At 34.8% G+C, this 18,279-nt stretch overlaps 2 protein-coding genes across 2 annotated transcripts; one reads left to right on the top strand and one right to left on the bottom strand.

The window, feature by feature from the left end:
- Positions 1-220: 220 nt before the first annotated feature.
- Roe1 (grpE protein homolog, mitochondrial Roe1) lies at positions 221-12,627 on the bottom strand. The gene is made up of 5 exons (XM_085954624.1): positions 12,424-12,627; positions 11,449-11,602; positions 8,372-8,533; positions 6,654-6,809; positions 221-1,930 (listed from the first exon to the last, which is right to left on the bottom strand). The coding sequence occupies exons 1-5, from the start codon at positions 12,510-12,512 to the stop codon at positions 1,826-1,828; spliced, it is 666 nt and encodes a 221-aa protein (XP_085810750.1). The 5' UTR covers positions 12,513-12,627; the 3' UTR covers positions 221-1,825.
- A 3,658-nt stretch (positions 12,628-16,285) lies between these two features.
- BORCS6 (BLOC-1 related complex subunit 6) lies at positions 16,286-17,327 on the top strand. The gene has a single exon (XM_085954858.1). The coding sequence runs from the start codon at positions 16,409-16,411 to the stop codon at positions 17,183-17,185; it is 777 nt and encodes a 258-aa protein (XP_085810984.1). The 5' UTR covers positions 16,286-16,408; the 3' UTR covers positions 17,186-17,327.
- Positions 17,328-18,279: the final 952 nt, after the last annotated feature.

Genomic DNA, 18,279 nt, shown 5'->3' with positions numbered 1-18,279 from the left:
AAATTTGTCGAACCAGCCTTAACTTGCTTCAAACTCCTTATTAGAATCTTCTTTTAATAAAATCTCCAAGCCTTAACTTGAATATTTGAAAAACTCAGAGGGACATCTTTTTGGTGTTGATCATCAATCCACCATGACAGAGATCTTCCATTTCATCCATCACTACTTTTGTCTTTTTCTTCTTCTTCTTTTGGAAATAAACTTTGAAGATATATTTCCACAATTTTGAACATATTCCTTAATTTTTATCTTGTTTTTCAAAATTGAACATATTGTAGACCGGTTTATGTTGTACCAACGGACGATTGAAGCAAAAGATTTGCCGCTTTCAGAACGCCTAATTATTTCCATCTTTGTCATGATCGTATGAACTTTATGAGTCCTTAATTTTTTTTTGTCCATATCAGCACCGCAGTTTCTCCGTTTCTCACGCATGTTTATAAATTTATATGGGCGAAATATTTACATAAACAAATAAATTGGCAAAACGCACAACGCATCAGCACGCGTCCTAACGCAACACTAAGCTTGTTTACGTATTTGAGAGTGGAGGAAAGAGGAGCGTCTGCATGGAAGCGCACAGTTTTTGCAATATCGACAAAAATCTAAATTTTAAGAAATGTACGAAATAGCGAATTGTACAAAAGTAGAATGCTTGAAAATAGAGAGTCGCCTGTAGTCTCACAATTTTATTTATTGTATTAACATCAAATATAACAAGATGGTAAGAATATTTTTTGGATTTCAACTGCTCTCTACATTTATTGCTAAACCACACTGGAAGCATACGTGGCGCAGATACACCACACCATGGAGCCACTTCCAGTGTGCTTTGGCCCTTAGGTCTTCCTTTCGCCCGCAAAGATATTCAATCAAGAATTGACTGATCGGTGATTGAAGTCACAAACTGATCAGTAACTGATGTTTAGCACACAGGGCAAACTGTCAAATGGAACATTCTGCGTGAATACTCAAACGGCCTGTAATTATACAGGCTGGGGAATTTCTCCATTTCTGCCACAAATTTTATGTACAAAAATTCTTCATTCATATTTCAATGTGTTCCTTTAACGTTTGAGTGAGTGTCAGTGTTGAAAATTTGTTGAGAAAAAGAAGACAATATTATAATATTTCATTGAATCTATTGACATTCAGATTAGAACTTAGACGGTTTCAGTTGGTAACCAATAGCATGGAGACCAGTATGTTGAGTCTCCAGTGATAAATCACGGACGTGTTACAAACTATTTACAAACTAGTTACGCCGTGAGAGCCCATTGAAATACGCATTAAATTTCAGCTGTGTCTTCTTTGAGTATCTCCGTGGGCGGAAGACTTTAGTGTATAGTGGAACATTTGAGTATTTCGCGATTTCTTTAATACTCACATAACATGTACTCTATTATTTAATGGTTTTAGATTCCTGCCATTTCATAAATAATTTATTCAGTTTCATTATTTGAAACGAAATCGCCACAAAACATCAAATTTGTATGTAGAAAGTGGCATAAACCCAAAACTATTGCATAAGTGGTCAATAATCGAATTAGCTTAAAGGACACCTATATATTTCCATAAAATATTTTACCATTGATGACAGAAACTGTCTGATATTATGCACAATATCTGGCTGTTTGATTGTTCTTGTTAAATAAAATAAAATGAGATGACTCAGAAAATAACAGCAGTCATAGAGATATTGTTTTGCAGTTAATAATAGTGATCGATGAAGCCGGTGACAGTTATACTTTGAACAATAATATCGGCAAGCTATTCTGCCCAACATGATTGTTTTGACGATGAATGTGATGCTGTGTTCGAAAACTCATTTAGCAACTCCCACAAGAGCTGGCCGTACGCATCTCTCTCGCAGCTTATAGCCAATCTTGCTTACTACAACAACAGTGCCGGGTTCGGCGCCTTCCACCTCCTAAAAAACAACAATCATATTTATAATTAACTATTTCTTTTATTCAACGAATAATTCACAAGATTTAAGAACGTATCATTCTAATTATTGAACATACATAATTTTGAAAAACACTTCTGAGAAAATATATTATAACCAATAGAAAAAATCTTTTTTGAAAAAAGTAAGCCACCCCCGGCAGGGAATCGAACTCTGCATCTCTTGGGTTTACACCCCGTCCGCGCATTACCTTTATGCTACGCGGTAACATACTAATTGTGACAAATTTTAACTATTGGCCATTTTTAATACCTACTGATCAGCGCTCTTCCAAATCAAGCTACTTTGGCAATCGGTTTTTGTTTATTAAATCAAAGTAGTTACCTACTACTTCAATTACTAACTGACGTCACGGCTTTCACCAATATTTTTATGATGTAACTTACTTGAACTTTATAATTAACTATTTTTTTTTCAAAATTATGTATGTTCAATAATTAGAATGATACATTCTTAAATCTTGTGAATTAATTATTCATTGAAAGTATTTTCTAAACGCACCATTGACATATCGTCACTATAGGATTGGTTTGTCGAATATCCGTTTTTGTCGAAATCGACCTTTTAATGCAGAATGATTTTTTGTATCTAAATGGACCAGAACCATCCTTTTCTTTAAATTACTTTGTAATGAATACAGCATTCATATGTTGTAAAAACAACAATTTAAATACCTCCATGTATTATATAGGATAATAAAATTTGTTTTTCGTCTCCTGAACATTTGACATTTGGTCTAATCCTACAGCGACGATATGTCGACTGTTTAAAGTGATGTTTTGACCTACCAGAGGCATCTAACGGAAAAATACGAAGCTTGCAATTTGAGACATTTTTTTGATTACAAAGATAAACTTACAAAATAAATACTGAATACTTATAAATCGCACCCCCAGTAAGATACTGTCGTAAGTCTGAAATGGGCGTTTTCGAGTTATGGATGTGGTTGGATTCGTATTTTTTTTTGCTATTTTAATAAAATACTGTCGTATCTCAAACTCAAATAGTGTCAGAGAGAAAGCACTTAATACAGTACATTACTTTCCGAAAACTGTTAAATCGATAATAAAATAGTGTTGTAACTAAGTTACGACAGTATTTTACAAGAAGCTTTCTAAAAAACTAAAACAATACTTTTCAAAAAAATACTGTTGTAACTCTGTTACTACAGGAAGATCTGGAGATACAGCGTAATTTTCTCACTAGTTGCATGGATATTATTGTTCCGAAGTATTCAAACAAAAAAACCGGAAGCAGCAGAGGCAACAATTTTTGTTATCAACTTCAATAGAAGAAGTATGCAAAAAATACTTTATCAACACATTTGGGGTGAGTGAAAGGTACTGCTCCACTGCGTGGAAAACAAGAGGTCTACTTTCCGGAATGCCAATTCCAGAACAAAGAGGTCATCATGGCAATCACAAAAAAATTGATGATGATTTAAAAAATGATATAAGAGCTCACATTAAGTCTTTCCCAGTGATCGAGCAACATTATTCGGGTCCACAGACGTCTAGATTGTATTTAGATGGTAAATTAACAATTGCTGAAATGTATCGGTTATACAAAAAACAACAAGCTGACAGCAATATGCTATTTGGAAAAGAACATTATTATACGCATCCATATTTAATGACGAATTTAATATTGGCTTCTTTAAGCCTAAAATAGATTTGTGCGTTGAATGCGACCTATACAATAATTCTTCACCAGAAGAAAAAGAACAACTTCATGAAAAGTATGAGACACATCAACCTGGAAAAAAAGAGCCAAAGGATGCAAAGACCAAAGACGTAGCAGAATCCCGAACTAATGGCCAAAATAGCGTCATTAATGTAGCTGTATATGATTTGCAGGCTGTTTTACCGCTTCCTTGCGGAAATGTGTCAACTTTCTATTATAAACGAAAGTTGGCCATGTACAATCTTACAGTCTATAATATCACTGAAAATATTGCAAACTGACACATGTGGGGTGAGAGTCAAGCTGCATGAGGATCCAATGAAGTTGGTAGCTGTGTATTCGATTGCGTGAAAAATATCACCACTCTGAGCATTTTATTTTTTACAGAGACAATTGTGCCGGGCAGAATAAAAATAAATACATTGCTGCAATGTATTTATATGCCATCGGGAATTCACAAAAAATAAAACGATTTTTGGTCACCGGGCGAGCTAAATGAAGGCGATATTGTCCATTCTACAATTGAGCAGCAGAAGACTAGGGCTCTAAAAAGTGGACCAATATTTGTGCCCAGCCAAATGGTTACCATTGTACAAACAAGTAAGAAAACAGGACAACCATACATTGTTAAACCCGTGGCGACAAATAATTTTCACAACATGCAAAAACTAGCAGATAAAATCGGTAAAAATTACAACACAGATGGTAATGGAGAAAAAGTTTTGTGGCAGAAGATTAAAGTTATAAAAGTAGCCATACATTATTTTTTTTAAAACCAGTTATCATGAAAAATGTAGGAAATTGAATGTTCGTCAACGGCAAATAGGTAAACCGTTACCAATGGATGGTCTCAATTTATCCAAAGCATATAAGAGCGGCCAAAAATAACGACAATTAAAAAGAAGGATTTGCTTTCTCTCTGCACTGCTAAACATCGTGAATTTTATTATGTTTTTTTTGCTTCTCTTCCAAGTGAAAAAGTCGTACCTAAAATTTTTATTTTCCCATTAAATAAAATAATTAAGTATTTTTTTGTTGTTTTGAACTAATAATTGTATTTTTTATGTTTTTTTCAATAAATCTTTAAAGATTGTACCGTAACTTAATTTTTTGAAAACCTTCCTTTACAGTGCCCAACAAATTAGTCGAAATTATTAGAGTGATGGTAGGGAAATTTACATAGAAAGTATTGAGTTGATTCAAATTTTACCATGAAATTTTCAAATATTCTAATAAAATACTGTTGTAACTCAAAAATATTCAAATATCTCCATTTGTATATGTTTTAGCGAAAAATGGTGAATACAGTTGAAAATAGATCATGTTTTTGGATAAAAATGAGTAATAATTTTTACATTCAGACTTTTCCTGTATTTACAAAAAATATTTGAAACTTCAAATGGCTCTCCTGCAAAATGCCAATTTTTGGATTACTACAGTATTTTACTGGGGGTGCGAAATACTTATCGAGCTTCAATATTGGGACCATACCTAAATAAGATTTCATATAAATAAAAAGGATTTCAAGTTACATATACACATTTATATTTTTATAAAAATCAATGTTTTTTAAAATAAATATAAAAAATATTAAAACTATGAATTAGTCAAAAATCTATTAATGTCAGCATAGAAAACTTAATAAACTAAATTTTAATAATAAATATGACCATAAAATATACATAATAATAAGTGACAAATTCACATTTTATAACATTTTGTTACATTATTATATGTTGAGCGTAGTTATACGCAAAGCAGCCATTCCACACCAACCTCAGTCAGAGATAGAAGCACTTTTATATAACGTGTGTTTCTTTAAATCCACAAAGCCTGTGTATACTGTTTATACAATTTGAATGATAGATATTATATATATATGATTTTGTGTAACTTGATAAAAGCATAAAATCTATGAAATTATGGTGTTTTAGCAGTCCAGGCTGTTTTGTGCAAAACTGTTTTTTAGAATGATCATTCTGGAATGCAGCCAACTCTTATTTTTGCAACTATTTTCTTTAAAAAAACCTTCTAAGTTACTCAAGTATTATGAGAATTTCAAAGTTCTGAAAATATTTCGAAAAACTTGTAAATTATAAATTAATATTTAGCTGCCTGGCAATAAGTTTTACATGAAAAATCTATATATTAAATTATATTATATGTTTCATATATAATAAAATGAAAAACATATAATGTAATTGAGAAAATAATGTTTATTAATTGAATGTAGAAAAACACACCTTACACAGTTAGGATTTTAATAATTAGGTACATAATATTATCATATGGTTGCTTTATGCAGATCGAAAATGGCATATTTTTAAAACGCATTTATATGACATTTTTGTATGACAGCAGCTTGGTTGCTTTATGCAGATCGAAAAAGTCATATTCAGCGATTTGTAAAGTTGTTGTGTTTTACAGTTTGACAGCAGCTTAGCTGATTTGTGCAAAATGTAAAACAAACGTGTGAGATTATGGAAATCACAATAACTCATTTTTTTCAAAATTGTGGCTTGGCTGCTTTGTGTATAACTACGCTCAGTTTATCTTTCACTTAAAATAAAAAGTATTTTTCGTTTTAATGTTTTCAGATACATATTTATTAATTAATACAGTTGAAATTGTAAATTATCAAAAAAATGTCTCAAATTGCAAGCTTCGTATTTTTCCGCTAAGTGCCTCTGGTAGGTAAAGACATCACCTTAACTATAACGCTTCCCAGTATACTTCATTAATGGCTTTAGTGGTCTTGCTGGCATTCAAACCTTGATAGAAAAAGACAGCATACAATTTCTGATGAGCCCTTCACCAGTTTTACCCTCAATACTTGAAAAACTCAGGTTATAAAAAATGTCCATCTATTTAGGGTTATTGAACTCTCTGACAAAGCGAACGTCTTCTGCGCTTCTTGGTCTGAACATAACGATATTTCACAGCCTGTTGAGAAAATGTAAATGGCTTACGGTTGTTTGAGGTACTTAGGAGTAATTTATACCTGAGCAAACAATGCTTCGTGCAGATTAGGATCGAACTTCTCTTTAATAGGGTTGACAGCTTCTAAGTTATGCCGCCGGAAAACTTGTTTCAGCTGCGCTTCAGTCATTATCAATCCGTCGAAAAGACTTTTTAAATGAGGATTGGCTTCGGATACCTGGAAATTTGTAAAAAGAATTTAAAAGCCATACAAAACAGATAATATGCATAATATATTATATTATGCCTTCCATCAATTTCTATGTATAAAAATATTTTTACGGTGTGATTTCACAGTTCCCTTGACGCCATCTTGATTATGACTATCGGTTCAACTAAAGTCAATACATGGGAACGATCCTTTCGATTTCGTGTTCAATGTTCACCAGACAGTTGAATTACAATAATCGTCACAAGAGAACACAGCATAATGTACGTACATTATGCACATTGAAAGAATTGTATACTTGCAATCGAAAAACAAAAAGGTCGAACATTTATATTTAAAGTATTTTTTTTAAATTGTTATATAACTTTTGACCCCCCCCCCCCCCTCCGTTCATCGCGACCCCGGCGAGTGCAGATTCAATATATCGCGATCTTTTTTTAAATCTGGAAATTGTGGAAAGGGGAAATTATCCACCAAATTTAATTTTTAATGTAAACGAATGCCAACAAGTACGTTTATTTCCATAGAGAAGACAGCTTCTAGATTTAAAGCATTCAAGGATCGTCTAACTCTTCTTCTCTCAACTGATTGAAGAAACTGATGGAGGTGATAGAGATGCCATGCGGGTTTGGTGGAAACAATTTAATATTACGAAAGCTATCAGACGAACCGTGGAATGAAGTCACCCAGTCGTGTATGAAGGGTGTTTGGAAAAGGTTGTTCAGTGAAATTGTTGAAGTTCACTGCAATTATGAAAATGATATTCAAAATATCATCGAAGAGATTAGTCTTATAGCCATATCCGGAGGCATCGAAGGTGTTGATGTAGATTGTAGATGATATTCACACTTTGTTCAAATCACACGGTGAACCCTTAACTAATGAAGAGCTCCAGGAAATGGACTCCCAAACGTCCCTAGAAAATGATGTCTCCAAACCTATTCTCGTGCAAAAGTTAAGTGTTAAAACCATTGAAAAAGTCCTATCTCTTCACAATCAATGCATGGAGTTGTTAGAAGAGAATGACGAAGATTACAAGCGAGTGTGAGTGCTGTAAAACGTGGCTATAATGCATTACTTGACAGTATGTAATCGCAAATTTTGCACAATAAACGTAGAGAGGCCAAACAAGGGAATCCCCCCGATTGCGAAATTTCACTTATCGCGACCATGTCCAGAACGTATCCCCCACGATGAACGGGGAGGTTACCTGTATTTACTTTCAATGTTTTAAAAAAATGTGTATTTGTTAATTGACAATCCAATGAACAATGATGCGCCACACAGTACATTAAGACCCATTTCAAACGGGACACCTGTGTGGCGCCACTAGCGTGACGAGATTCTGCATTTACATATAAATGAACGCGACACTCGTGTGTCCCTGTCTAAACGCGCCCATTCAGTTATGTGTAAATGTGAAACGAGTCTAAGTTATATCTATTTTATGCATCTTAACTAGATCACATGCACAAAGCTTCGAAACATATCAGTGTTGCATTCGTGCGGAGTTTGTATAATACAACCCACCTTAGAATTATCAATATGTCTACAAAGCTGGATATTCATACCTGATCTTTAGGAACACTATCTGTGGCTTTTGAAAGAGTATCGGCTACTTCAAGCAAATCCTTACAAAATGATTGTATACTAAATGTTTTGGCGTCTTCTATTTGCTTTGTCATTCGTCTCCGGAGGTTTTCTCCATCCGCCAGCGACCGCTTGTATTTGTCCTGTCAAATAATTTATTATGAGTTAATATTTAAAATAAAATATTGTTTTACATACTTCCAGAATGGCATTCACAGTACAATTCCTTGTGCATAATGACTATAGTCAGATCTTGAATTGTGAGCATAGTTCGTTCCGGACACGTGCTTGTAATCCAAAGCACTCATATGTCAGTGTATTTTCCCATAAGAAATAATATGTAACAGATGATTAATTCCAAAACACAAAAATATTCATATACAAAATATTATGATTAGTACAAAATATCTTTTTTATTATTTAAATTAAATATAATGTTAGCCAATTTATTAATTATTGCATAGGACGACTTTTACTGTGACTAATGGAATCACTATCTGTTGGCGCACTGAAATCTTTTTCTCTTTGTGCTACTTTAACAAGGAACTTATCCAATGACACTTGCTGTTGCCTCGTTGATCAAGTTAAAATTAATTTTAAAAAATTGCTTGTCTTGCAAAACACTCGCGGACCGAGTTACTCGCAATCCAAGGTTTTATTGTTTTTGAAAATTCATAATTTTGAAAAACATGCCCACTAAAAAAATCGTAGAAAAAAAATTGGACCAAGCGAGATTCAAACTCACATCTCTCACTGACCGGGTGAGTGCTCCTATCATTGAGACTGATGATTAGTGAGTAATGAGAATTAATGCTAACAACTCAACCAAGACGTTTTAATTTAAATTTATAGTGACCTATTTTGAATGATTTTGAATATTTATCGTGTCATATTTTGTAATTATTGAAATATAATGGAGGAATTGCGTTGGTAATAATGACCAATATACTATTCCTTTGGTGTCTGTCAAAGTACTTAAATTTTGTACGGTAATGATACAGTTCAGCCTAGTATTGGTTTATTGTTAAGTTTATTTTATTGAACATGCATAATTTGAAAACATCTCAAAACACCTACAAGAAAAAATCTTTTTTAGAAAAAAATATGACATCCGACGGGACTTGAACCTGTAACCGCTGGATTCGCGCCAGTGTGCTTTTCCAGTTAAGTTACAGGCATTCTACTTAATTACGACGATTTTAACTAATATGTAGTTCTTACATGAAATGCTTATCAAATTGCATTATAATCTTGGCTATTGGTTTTTGTATATTAAATCAAGATATGTATCAATTAAATGCCTTAATAACTGACGTCACGGATTACATGTTTATATAACGTACTTGCACTTACTGATAATTTAATAAACTATTTCTTTTATTCAACGAATAATTCACAAGATTTGAAAATGTAACATTCTATATAATATATTGAACATACATAATTTGAAAGTATCTCATGCATCACTAGATTAGAAAAAAATGTTCAAAGATAGTTGTTTTCTTGGCCTGTCCAGTTAACCGGTTCTATGCCTTCAGCGAGTTTTCTCGCTGAGGCCGTGATCGACAGGCCGCACATACATATCTCGTCCGACTTTAAACTCAAATTACTAACTACTGTCGATTGATTTGCATAATCTAAAAAATTAAACACACAGTGACATCTGTCTGAATAATTATGAAATACTAAGTCACAAATTATTGATATTACAGCAATTTTAGGAAGAGCTTCGCTCTACATTAAAGGTGTGTCGTTAAAAATCTGCGGCCTGTCGGATACTGTCATAGTATCATATACGTTTTATAGCTTTACACTTTTTTTTACACTTTAGTACACTGATTCGCCTCTTTGCCTAATTAACTCGCATAAAATTAGATCAAATGATATACACTTGTATTAATAAATGTAGTAATATGAAAATAAATAGATAGTACTTTAGTATATGTAAAAAAATATTTTTAGAATATATTATGATACACCCCTGTTACAGGCGAGCTTCTCCCGGTGTAAAATAATCATTTAGTAGCTATAAGTCGAAACGTAACCCTGACCTCTAGAAACGGCTTCGTAAAACATCTAATCTGATTCCTTGCTCAACCACGTAAGTATTTTTTTTATAATTAAGTAAAGGCCTTCGTCCGGTGTGTGAAAATCACATATTGGGCGGAGGTGTAATTAAGATACATTTAATTTAATTTAAAAAGTATAAATGATGATGGATGAAAGCGATAATTTTAAGACTAAATATAAGTACTTATTCAAATATAATAAATTTTGCCGCGCATTGTGCGTGAAATCCTCGCGCGCCGGCGCCAGGGTCAGGCTCGTGATTCGCCGAATCAAAGATCATGCGATCAGATTTGGCCAATCACTAGTCCCTTTTACTAGTTGGCGTGGGTCTGAGGAATTTAAAAAGAGAAAAAAAGTTAGTAAGCGTCCCTTTTCCAATAGGATAGGACCTGCGACTATAATCGAAAAAACCCTGATATAAATTTGTGAAACTAAAAATCATAAGAAAATATAAGACCACGTCACGAACACGAAAGACCGAGTTTTATTTCCACTCCAACCGTTTTAATTTCTTTTTTATTGTGAATCCGGGGTTCGATGGACATCTGAGCTAGCCGCTACCACCCCGGGTATCTCAATTACTTACATCATTTTCATTTTAGAGCCGGGAGTGCAAAGTTATAAAGAAGCAACTCTAATATTATCGTGAGGCATAGAAAAGGTTAAAAATAATACTAATTTTGAGAATGGATTCAGTGGTGATGGCGTAAGGGACATTTTGGCAAGAATTAGTTATTGATGTGCTTAATTTGCCTAGATTCTAGAATATGATCTTTATCAGTCCTAAAGTTTGTCAGCAAGAGCTACTCTGTGACGGACTTACTTTGGTAGTGAAAACCATTATGACTAAACCAATAAAATTCTTTTCTCAAATCTCTTTCATGACGTAACGTTACAAATTGTCACTTTTCTTAGATAGGTTGGTTCACATTGAATGTAGAAGGCGTTTGTTACACCCTTATAACATGTATTATATAAAATTCCTCACTTCAAATTCTCTGGTTTTATCTTTATACATATCCAAGTCTTTACTAAGTCCATCGATTTCATCTTTGAGCTTCTTCTCCGACTCACTCAAATTTGGATCGGCAGCAGGATCCACTGGCTTTGGATTTGCACCCTCCGTGGAAAAGTTTCGAAATCTGTAACCAAAAGAAAACAACTCAATTAAAAAAAAATTCACTGCAACGAGCCCACATTTACGTTCGATTCACATTAACGATATAAACTTCATTGGCTACAAACTACTCCTCACCAATGGGTTGCATTTTGCTTAATACCAATAGTCCGACCAATAAACAGCCACAATTGCCTTAGGAAATGTCAAAAACTATGTTTTATGTTTACTATGTTTTTGACTCATAAGGTCTTCAAAGCTGACTCAAGACTATCTCTTTATCTTATGTGGTCAAGCATCTCTCCGTTTGCCTTCCAGCTTCCCAAATGTAAGGTGGTCCTATTTCATTGACTGTATGATGTGTGGGCTCTCGTACAGCTTGTCATTGGATCTCTGTCTCCACCCCGGCTGTGTTATTAACGGGTCCAAAGATACCACACACGCTTCGCTCAGTGGAGTCCAGCATTTTTGTGCATTCATATTAGTGAAACGAATTGACCATTATAAAAATAGCAGGATGAAGTGTTCTGCATTTACTATTCTCAGAATTAACTTCAGTTTTATGGCAAACTATTTCGTAAAATTGTTATATAGAAACAATCCATCTGCTTATTTAACTTTATCTGGGAGTGTGGACATAATAATTATAATGGTAGGTACCTACCATAGAAAAGGTAATTTTGACGTAACCGTGGACAATATTTTTTTTTATGAGCAATACGATTCCGACACCTCTAGTGATTAATGGAATACAGCGATACCAGTATATATAATATTATTTCATCATCCAACTGTAAGTATTGTTTTGAGGTTATGTTGTTCTCAGTTGCGCAATAATAAACTTACCGGATGACAGAAGGGTGACAAATTCTGCTGGAGCAAGCATTTATTATTCTCGTAAGACTTACTAACGCGGGTAGATTTAAACTCGCCATTTTAATTTGTTCTTGCAATACGTGACTATATTTTTAATACAGAATCAAAGTTCGACAGAGAAAACAGGCCATAAACAGGCGAAGCACCAAAGCAGTGTTGCCATATTTTAAAAGTGGAATTATAGTACAGACTACAGAGCCTCCAAAATTATAGTATTTGGAGATAAAATATAGTACGCGTTGTCATCTGTTGAAAATGAAAATTTCGGCTCGTTTTTATTAGGAAAAATATTTCGCCGCGGGCCGCAGGTTCCCAAATTTTCAGGGTCGGCTTGTTTTTTTTAGGAAAAATATTTCGCCGCGGGCCGCAGATTTCCAAATTTTCGAAGACCACTCGATTGCGAAATGGCAAATGCAGAATTATAGTACTTTTATATAAAATTATAGTACGATTTTCAAAATTATAGTATTTTGGGCGTACTATACCTATTTTATATCGTACATAGTACGCGGACCAAAATTATAGTACAAATACTATAATTATAGTACGGTTGGCAACACTGCACCAAAGACTAATAACTAACTTCAAAGCCCGTCTGGCATAGAGAATAGATAATTGATAAGTATATTAGTCTATGGTTGTCTATGAAAATTTTGACAGATAAATAAAATTGTAGGTAAGTAGTACTGAGCGAAAACATCTTCTTGGCTACGCTACTAGGCACTGTTGTTTACTAAATGGGAGGAGTTTGTCAGTTTATAATGGAAGTGAGGTTAAAAATGGGCGGAGCATGTTAGTTCACAGTGTTAAGACGTACCTAGCCAAGAATATGTTTTCGTATTATAGGTAGGTACAATATTTTATAAAATATTTATTTTATTCAGTATTATTCTGAGAATACTAATTTAGTTACCAAATCAATTTCATATTGTGTAGGTATATTTTACGAATTACCTAGTATTAACGAAGCAGTCAATCGTAAATAAATTTAACAAATGGTAACATTGCGTTATCGTTGTTAGTGTTGCCAGTACTTAAAATTAATTCAATAACATAATTATTAGTCTCTAAAACAGAAACACATTTATTGAAACGTCAACTTGTAATGAAATTCTAACTTATCGTCGTCTACAATAACACAAATTTAACAGACTGTCGTATTCATTTATTTTAAATGTACAAAACATAAATAATGCTTCATGAATAGGTAGCCATTTAGTTCATTTATAAGATTTATACTGTTCAATATGTTTATGTAGCGTCTGGAAATTCCTTGGTTGCTAAGGGCGTCTATAATTGAGAATTTTTTGATGGAATCAAACGCCTTTTCATAGTCTATAAAACCAAGATATAATGGCAGTTTGTATTCCTGGTAGCGCTCTATGATTTCCCTGACGACCTGTATATGATCCATAGTACTGTAGCCTCTTCTGAAACCGGCTTGCTCTCTTGGTTGGTTCTCGTCTAGAACTGTTTCGAGACGGTTTGAGAGTATTTTCGTGAAAACCTTATACAGAATTGGCAGTAGACTAATTGGTCGATAGTTTTTCAGATCTTCAGTGTCTCCTTTCTTATGGAGAATAATAATGGAGGCATTTTTCCATGACTCTGGGATGTTCTCTTCGTGCAGACAAGACGTGAACAGACGTGCGAGAACTTCGCTCACCGTCCTCCCGGCCCGTTTGAGAACATCGATAGTCAGCCCATCTTCTCCCGGGGCTTTCCCACTCTTCATGCACATTATAGCATATTCCACTTCTGTGGTAGTAACCTCGGGAAGAGGATCTCCATATTCTCCGTTCAACGGAAGATCTGAATTGATGTCAGTGTCATCTTTGTATAGAGCGCTGTAAAACTCTACAACAGTGTCCAGTAGATGATCCCAGTTACGCACGATACTTCCATCTTGCGCTTTTAGTGTCGTGATCTGCCGTCTCCCTATTGACAGATGCTGCTTGTTCTTATGTAAGCTCCTTCCTGACGCAACAATTGATTCAACAAGGTTCATATTGAACTTACGAAGATCTTCTCGTATGTTTTTACGTAGAGTTTTGCACAGCGTGGAGTACTCGAGATCATTTGCAACTTGTTGTTCGCTTTTCGTACTCCTACGCAGCTTCATAAGATTCAACGTTTCCTTTGAAAGTTTGCTTACTCGTTCGACCACAGCAGCAACTGTCTCTTCCGAAGATTCTATAATGATTTTGAGAGTGATGCCACAGCATGCGTGAAACTCCACAAACGGTCGTGTAAATTCCCCATTAACAAAGGTGTCCGGCAAGGTGATACCATTTCACCTAAACTATTCACCGCTACTCTTGAGGACTTATTTAGGAAACTTGATTGGGAGGAAAAAGGTGTTTCAATTAATGGGGCGCACCTCAGTCACCTGCGCTTTGCAGATGATATTGTTATACTCTCACAAGACCCGAAAGACCTCCAAAGTAGAATGCAAGAACTCGCGGATGTCAGTCAAACGGTCGGTCTAAAGATAAATGTCTCAAAGACAAAAGTGATGAGGAACTGTATTTCGGACCCTGCGATTATCTGTATTTCTGGCACCCAACTCGAGCAAGTCAGCAGCTACGTCTATCTCGGACAGCAGGTGTCCATAGACGGAAGCATGCACGATGAAATTGCTCGAAGAACAAAGCTCGGATGGAGTGCTTTCGGACGTCTGAATATTATCTTCAAGAGTGACCTACCATTATGTCTTAAGCGTAAGGTGTTCAACCAATCTGTGCTACCCGTGCTCACGTATGGCTGCGAGACGTGGACCCTCAACACGAGAGATGTCCAAAGGCTAAGAGTCACACAGCGAGGCATGGAGAGGTGCATGTTGGGCATCACGCGAAAGGACCGTAAGAGGAACGAATGGGTTAGGAAGCAGACAAGAGTACGCGATGTAATAGACGTTGCCAAACAGCTGAAATGGAGATGGGCGGGACACATTGCTCGCCGAAAGGACGGCCGCTGGACAAATGCCGTCATCCAGTGGTACCCAAGGGGTACGAAACGGCCACAGGGTCGCCCTAAAAGCCGCTGGATTGACGAACTGGTAAAGTTCGGCGGAAATACGTGGCAGCGAACGACACAGGACCGAGAGAGTTGGAGAAAGCTTGGGGAGGCCTTCATCCAGCAGTGGATTGACCCCGGCTGATGATGATGATAAGATTTATAGGTAGGTACCTATGACAAAAGTTTTTAAAAATTACTTTTGATTAAAGCTTTTCATAATTAATTGACCACTTGTTTAATTGTTTTCATGTCGACTTGAATCGACTTGTCGACCGAATTAGTTTGACGTTTCATGTCAAACCATTTCTGGTGGTCCAAGAACGGTTTGATTTTCAATGATACACTGAACCAAACGTCAAATCTCATTCCATTTCCGGTCTACTTTCTACTCATACAATTTGTACATATATTGTATATGGTTTAGTTTGATTTGTTTCGTTCAGGTGGAAAGATACGAACCTATGGGAGCAGTGTTGCCAACCGTACTATAATTTTGGCCCGCGTACTATGTATGATTTAAAAGTTTGAAAATACTTTAATTTTGCTCTCGACCCTGAGTTGAAACGGAATTCGCAAAAGTCGCACATTTTGGCCGAAAGACGACCTAAAAAAATCGTTTATCACTATAGGTGTAATTTTGTTAAAATGCAGAAAAATAGTGGTCATTCAACGAGTACTAGGTATATTTTTTGCGAAATACTAATTCGGTGACAAAAATATGGCAACACTGTATGCAATTCTCTGTTTACCTGTCAGAATGCCATAATTTCTGTGATTATGCCAATTTAATTTTAAAAACAACGCCAAAGTAGTGTGTCTAATTACCTGTGTATGGCAAATTTAAGCATATTCGATATTTTAAAGTACTTACACACTAAAATTTACGTACACTAACCAATACTATCATATTGCGTCTCTTTACGCCGAATAAATAAAAATGTCTAGAGATACAATCGATGAAAATTCTCATAGAGATATTCTATACGACCAAGAAAGTTCCAGATTCGAACAAGATATGAATCCTGTTCGGGAATATGAAATTGATGACGAAACGGCCGCATCTCGTATGACAGCCTCTTACAGTGAAATTTCTTTTAATTCTGATACAAACGATATCACCAGCGCCACAGATAAAACAATGACAGCGACATTAGGCCCGTCGCGACCTTTATCATTGTGCTGTCAATCTACCAGCTCATCAGAAACTAAACCTCTAGATTTAGATGGAACAGTAATGCACGATGGCGATATGACGCATTTTGTGGCAGATGACCTGGAATATAAAATTAAAATATCAAGCCCTGTGACAAAGAAAGGAGAATTTCCCAGTTTCAGTGGACGCTCGCGGTCTAGCACCCCATTGAACTCATCGTTGTATAGACACGTGTTGGCCCCGCAAATTGGTCAAGTTGATGTTACGGTTCTGAATGACTTGGAACACGAGGCCAAAAAAATTGCACAGTCCGTGGACAGTCTGATTGAAAATTTATCAGGAGTCCTTCATTCTATATCCTCAATTACTGCTGACAATGTCGAAGTGTATAAAAATGCCGTGTCAAAGACTTGTGATGCAATGGATTCTAATATTAAGAGTATGTACACAGTTTTAGCTAAAGGTGAAGAAGTTTCTAGAGCTATGGGGCCTGTTAGGGAACATGCAGCTAGGATAAGCGAAATTAGAAGGCTTTTGAATTTGTTCGAAAATAGTTTGTAAATTAATGTAAGTTTGATTGTAAATGTAAGGCAGTATTTCCCAACCTTTTTGGTTAGGGGAACTCTTCAAATGTTTTGTAAAATCTCGAGGAACACCTACCTGAATTGACAGTTTATTATAAAAAGACAATTTTACTATAAGTTTGGCATAAGTACTCGTTACTACAAACATTGTGTATATTATATTATATTATATATGTGATTTTTCATAATTGTAATGAATTTCAGTAGTTAAATAACAACAGAACTATTATTTCTTTGTACTAATTTTTTAAAAATTTATAATTAAATCGGTTTTGTCCATCGGAACATTTTCAACCAATATTAACAGCGAAGGAGGCCCTCGCGAAGGACGAATGGTAGAATGTCCTCTTCTAAAGCCGTGGCCTGCTGGTTCGAATTGGGCTCTCCAGTAAGCAGGTAGCTAAACCATCATTAGGATGTTCTTGTTAATGAAAGCCATAGTATTTTACATAGTGTATAATTTTATTTTTCAATAAATCACACTTTTCATTGAGAAATGATAATACTACCTACTGAGTACATAGGTACCAATGATGTATAAAATATTATTCAAAGCGATGTGGATTACCAATGAATAAGTATGCTGGATCTCTTCATTCTTAAAACTGTTATTAGAATTTAAAAAATATGTATATTTGTCATAGATAATAATATACACTCTCATAATATAATATTAAAAATTAGATCTTTTCTACAGTGTAATTTTGTACATTAATAATTACTACATTACTAATATTTTATAAATACAGTTGATTCTGCTTAATTAGGACACATCGGGATTAGGGCATTTTGGCCTAATTATTCTTTAAAAATAAATGATTTATTACTTACTATATTTGAAAGTGTCAAATTATTTCTTGGCATCTTGGCTAAGATCATAAATTACTTTTAAATAAATTCATCCATTGACAAAATATAATGCCTTAGGACTTTTTTTGATTACTTAACTGTATTTATTGCTATTAATATAATAATGTCGTAAATGTAAGACAATGTTCTGCAGATTTTGGCTACCAACTTCTACTTTAAATGAACTACAGTGGAACCCCGATTTACGGTTCTCGCACGGAT

Source organism: Rhyacophila brunnea, unplaced genomic scaffold (genome assembly GCF_057557595.1).
Source record: "Rhyacophila brunnea isolate RB1 unplaced genomic scaffold, BYU_Rbru_1.0 scaffold_4, whole genome shotgun sequence".
NCBI classification, from domain to species: Eukaryota; Metazoa; Arthropoda; class Insecta; order Trichoptera; family Rhyacophilidae; genus Rhyacophila; species Rhyacophila brunnea.
The sequence above is the reverse complement of the archived record's forward strand: the minus strand, read 5'-3'. Positions and strand labels throughout refer to the sequence as shown.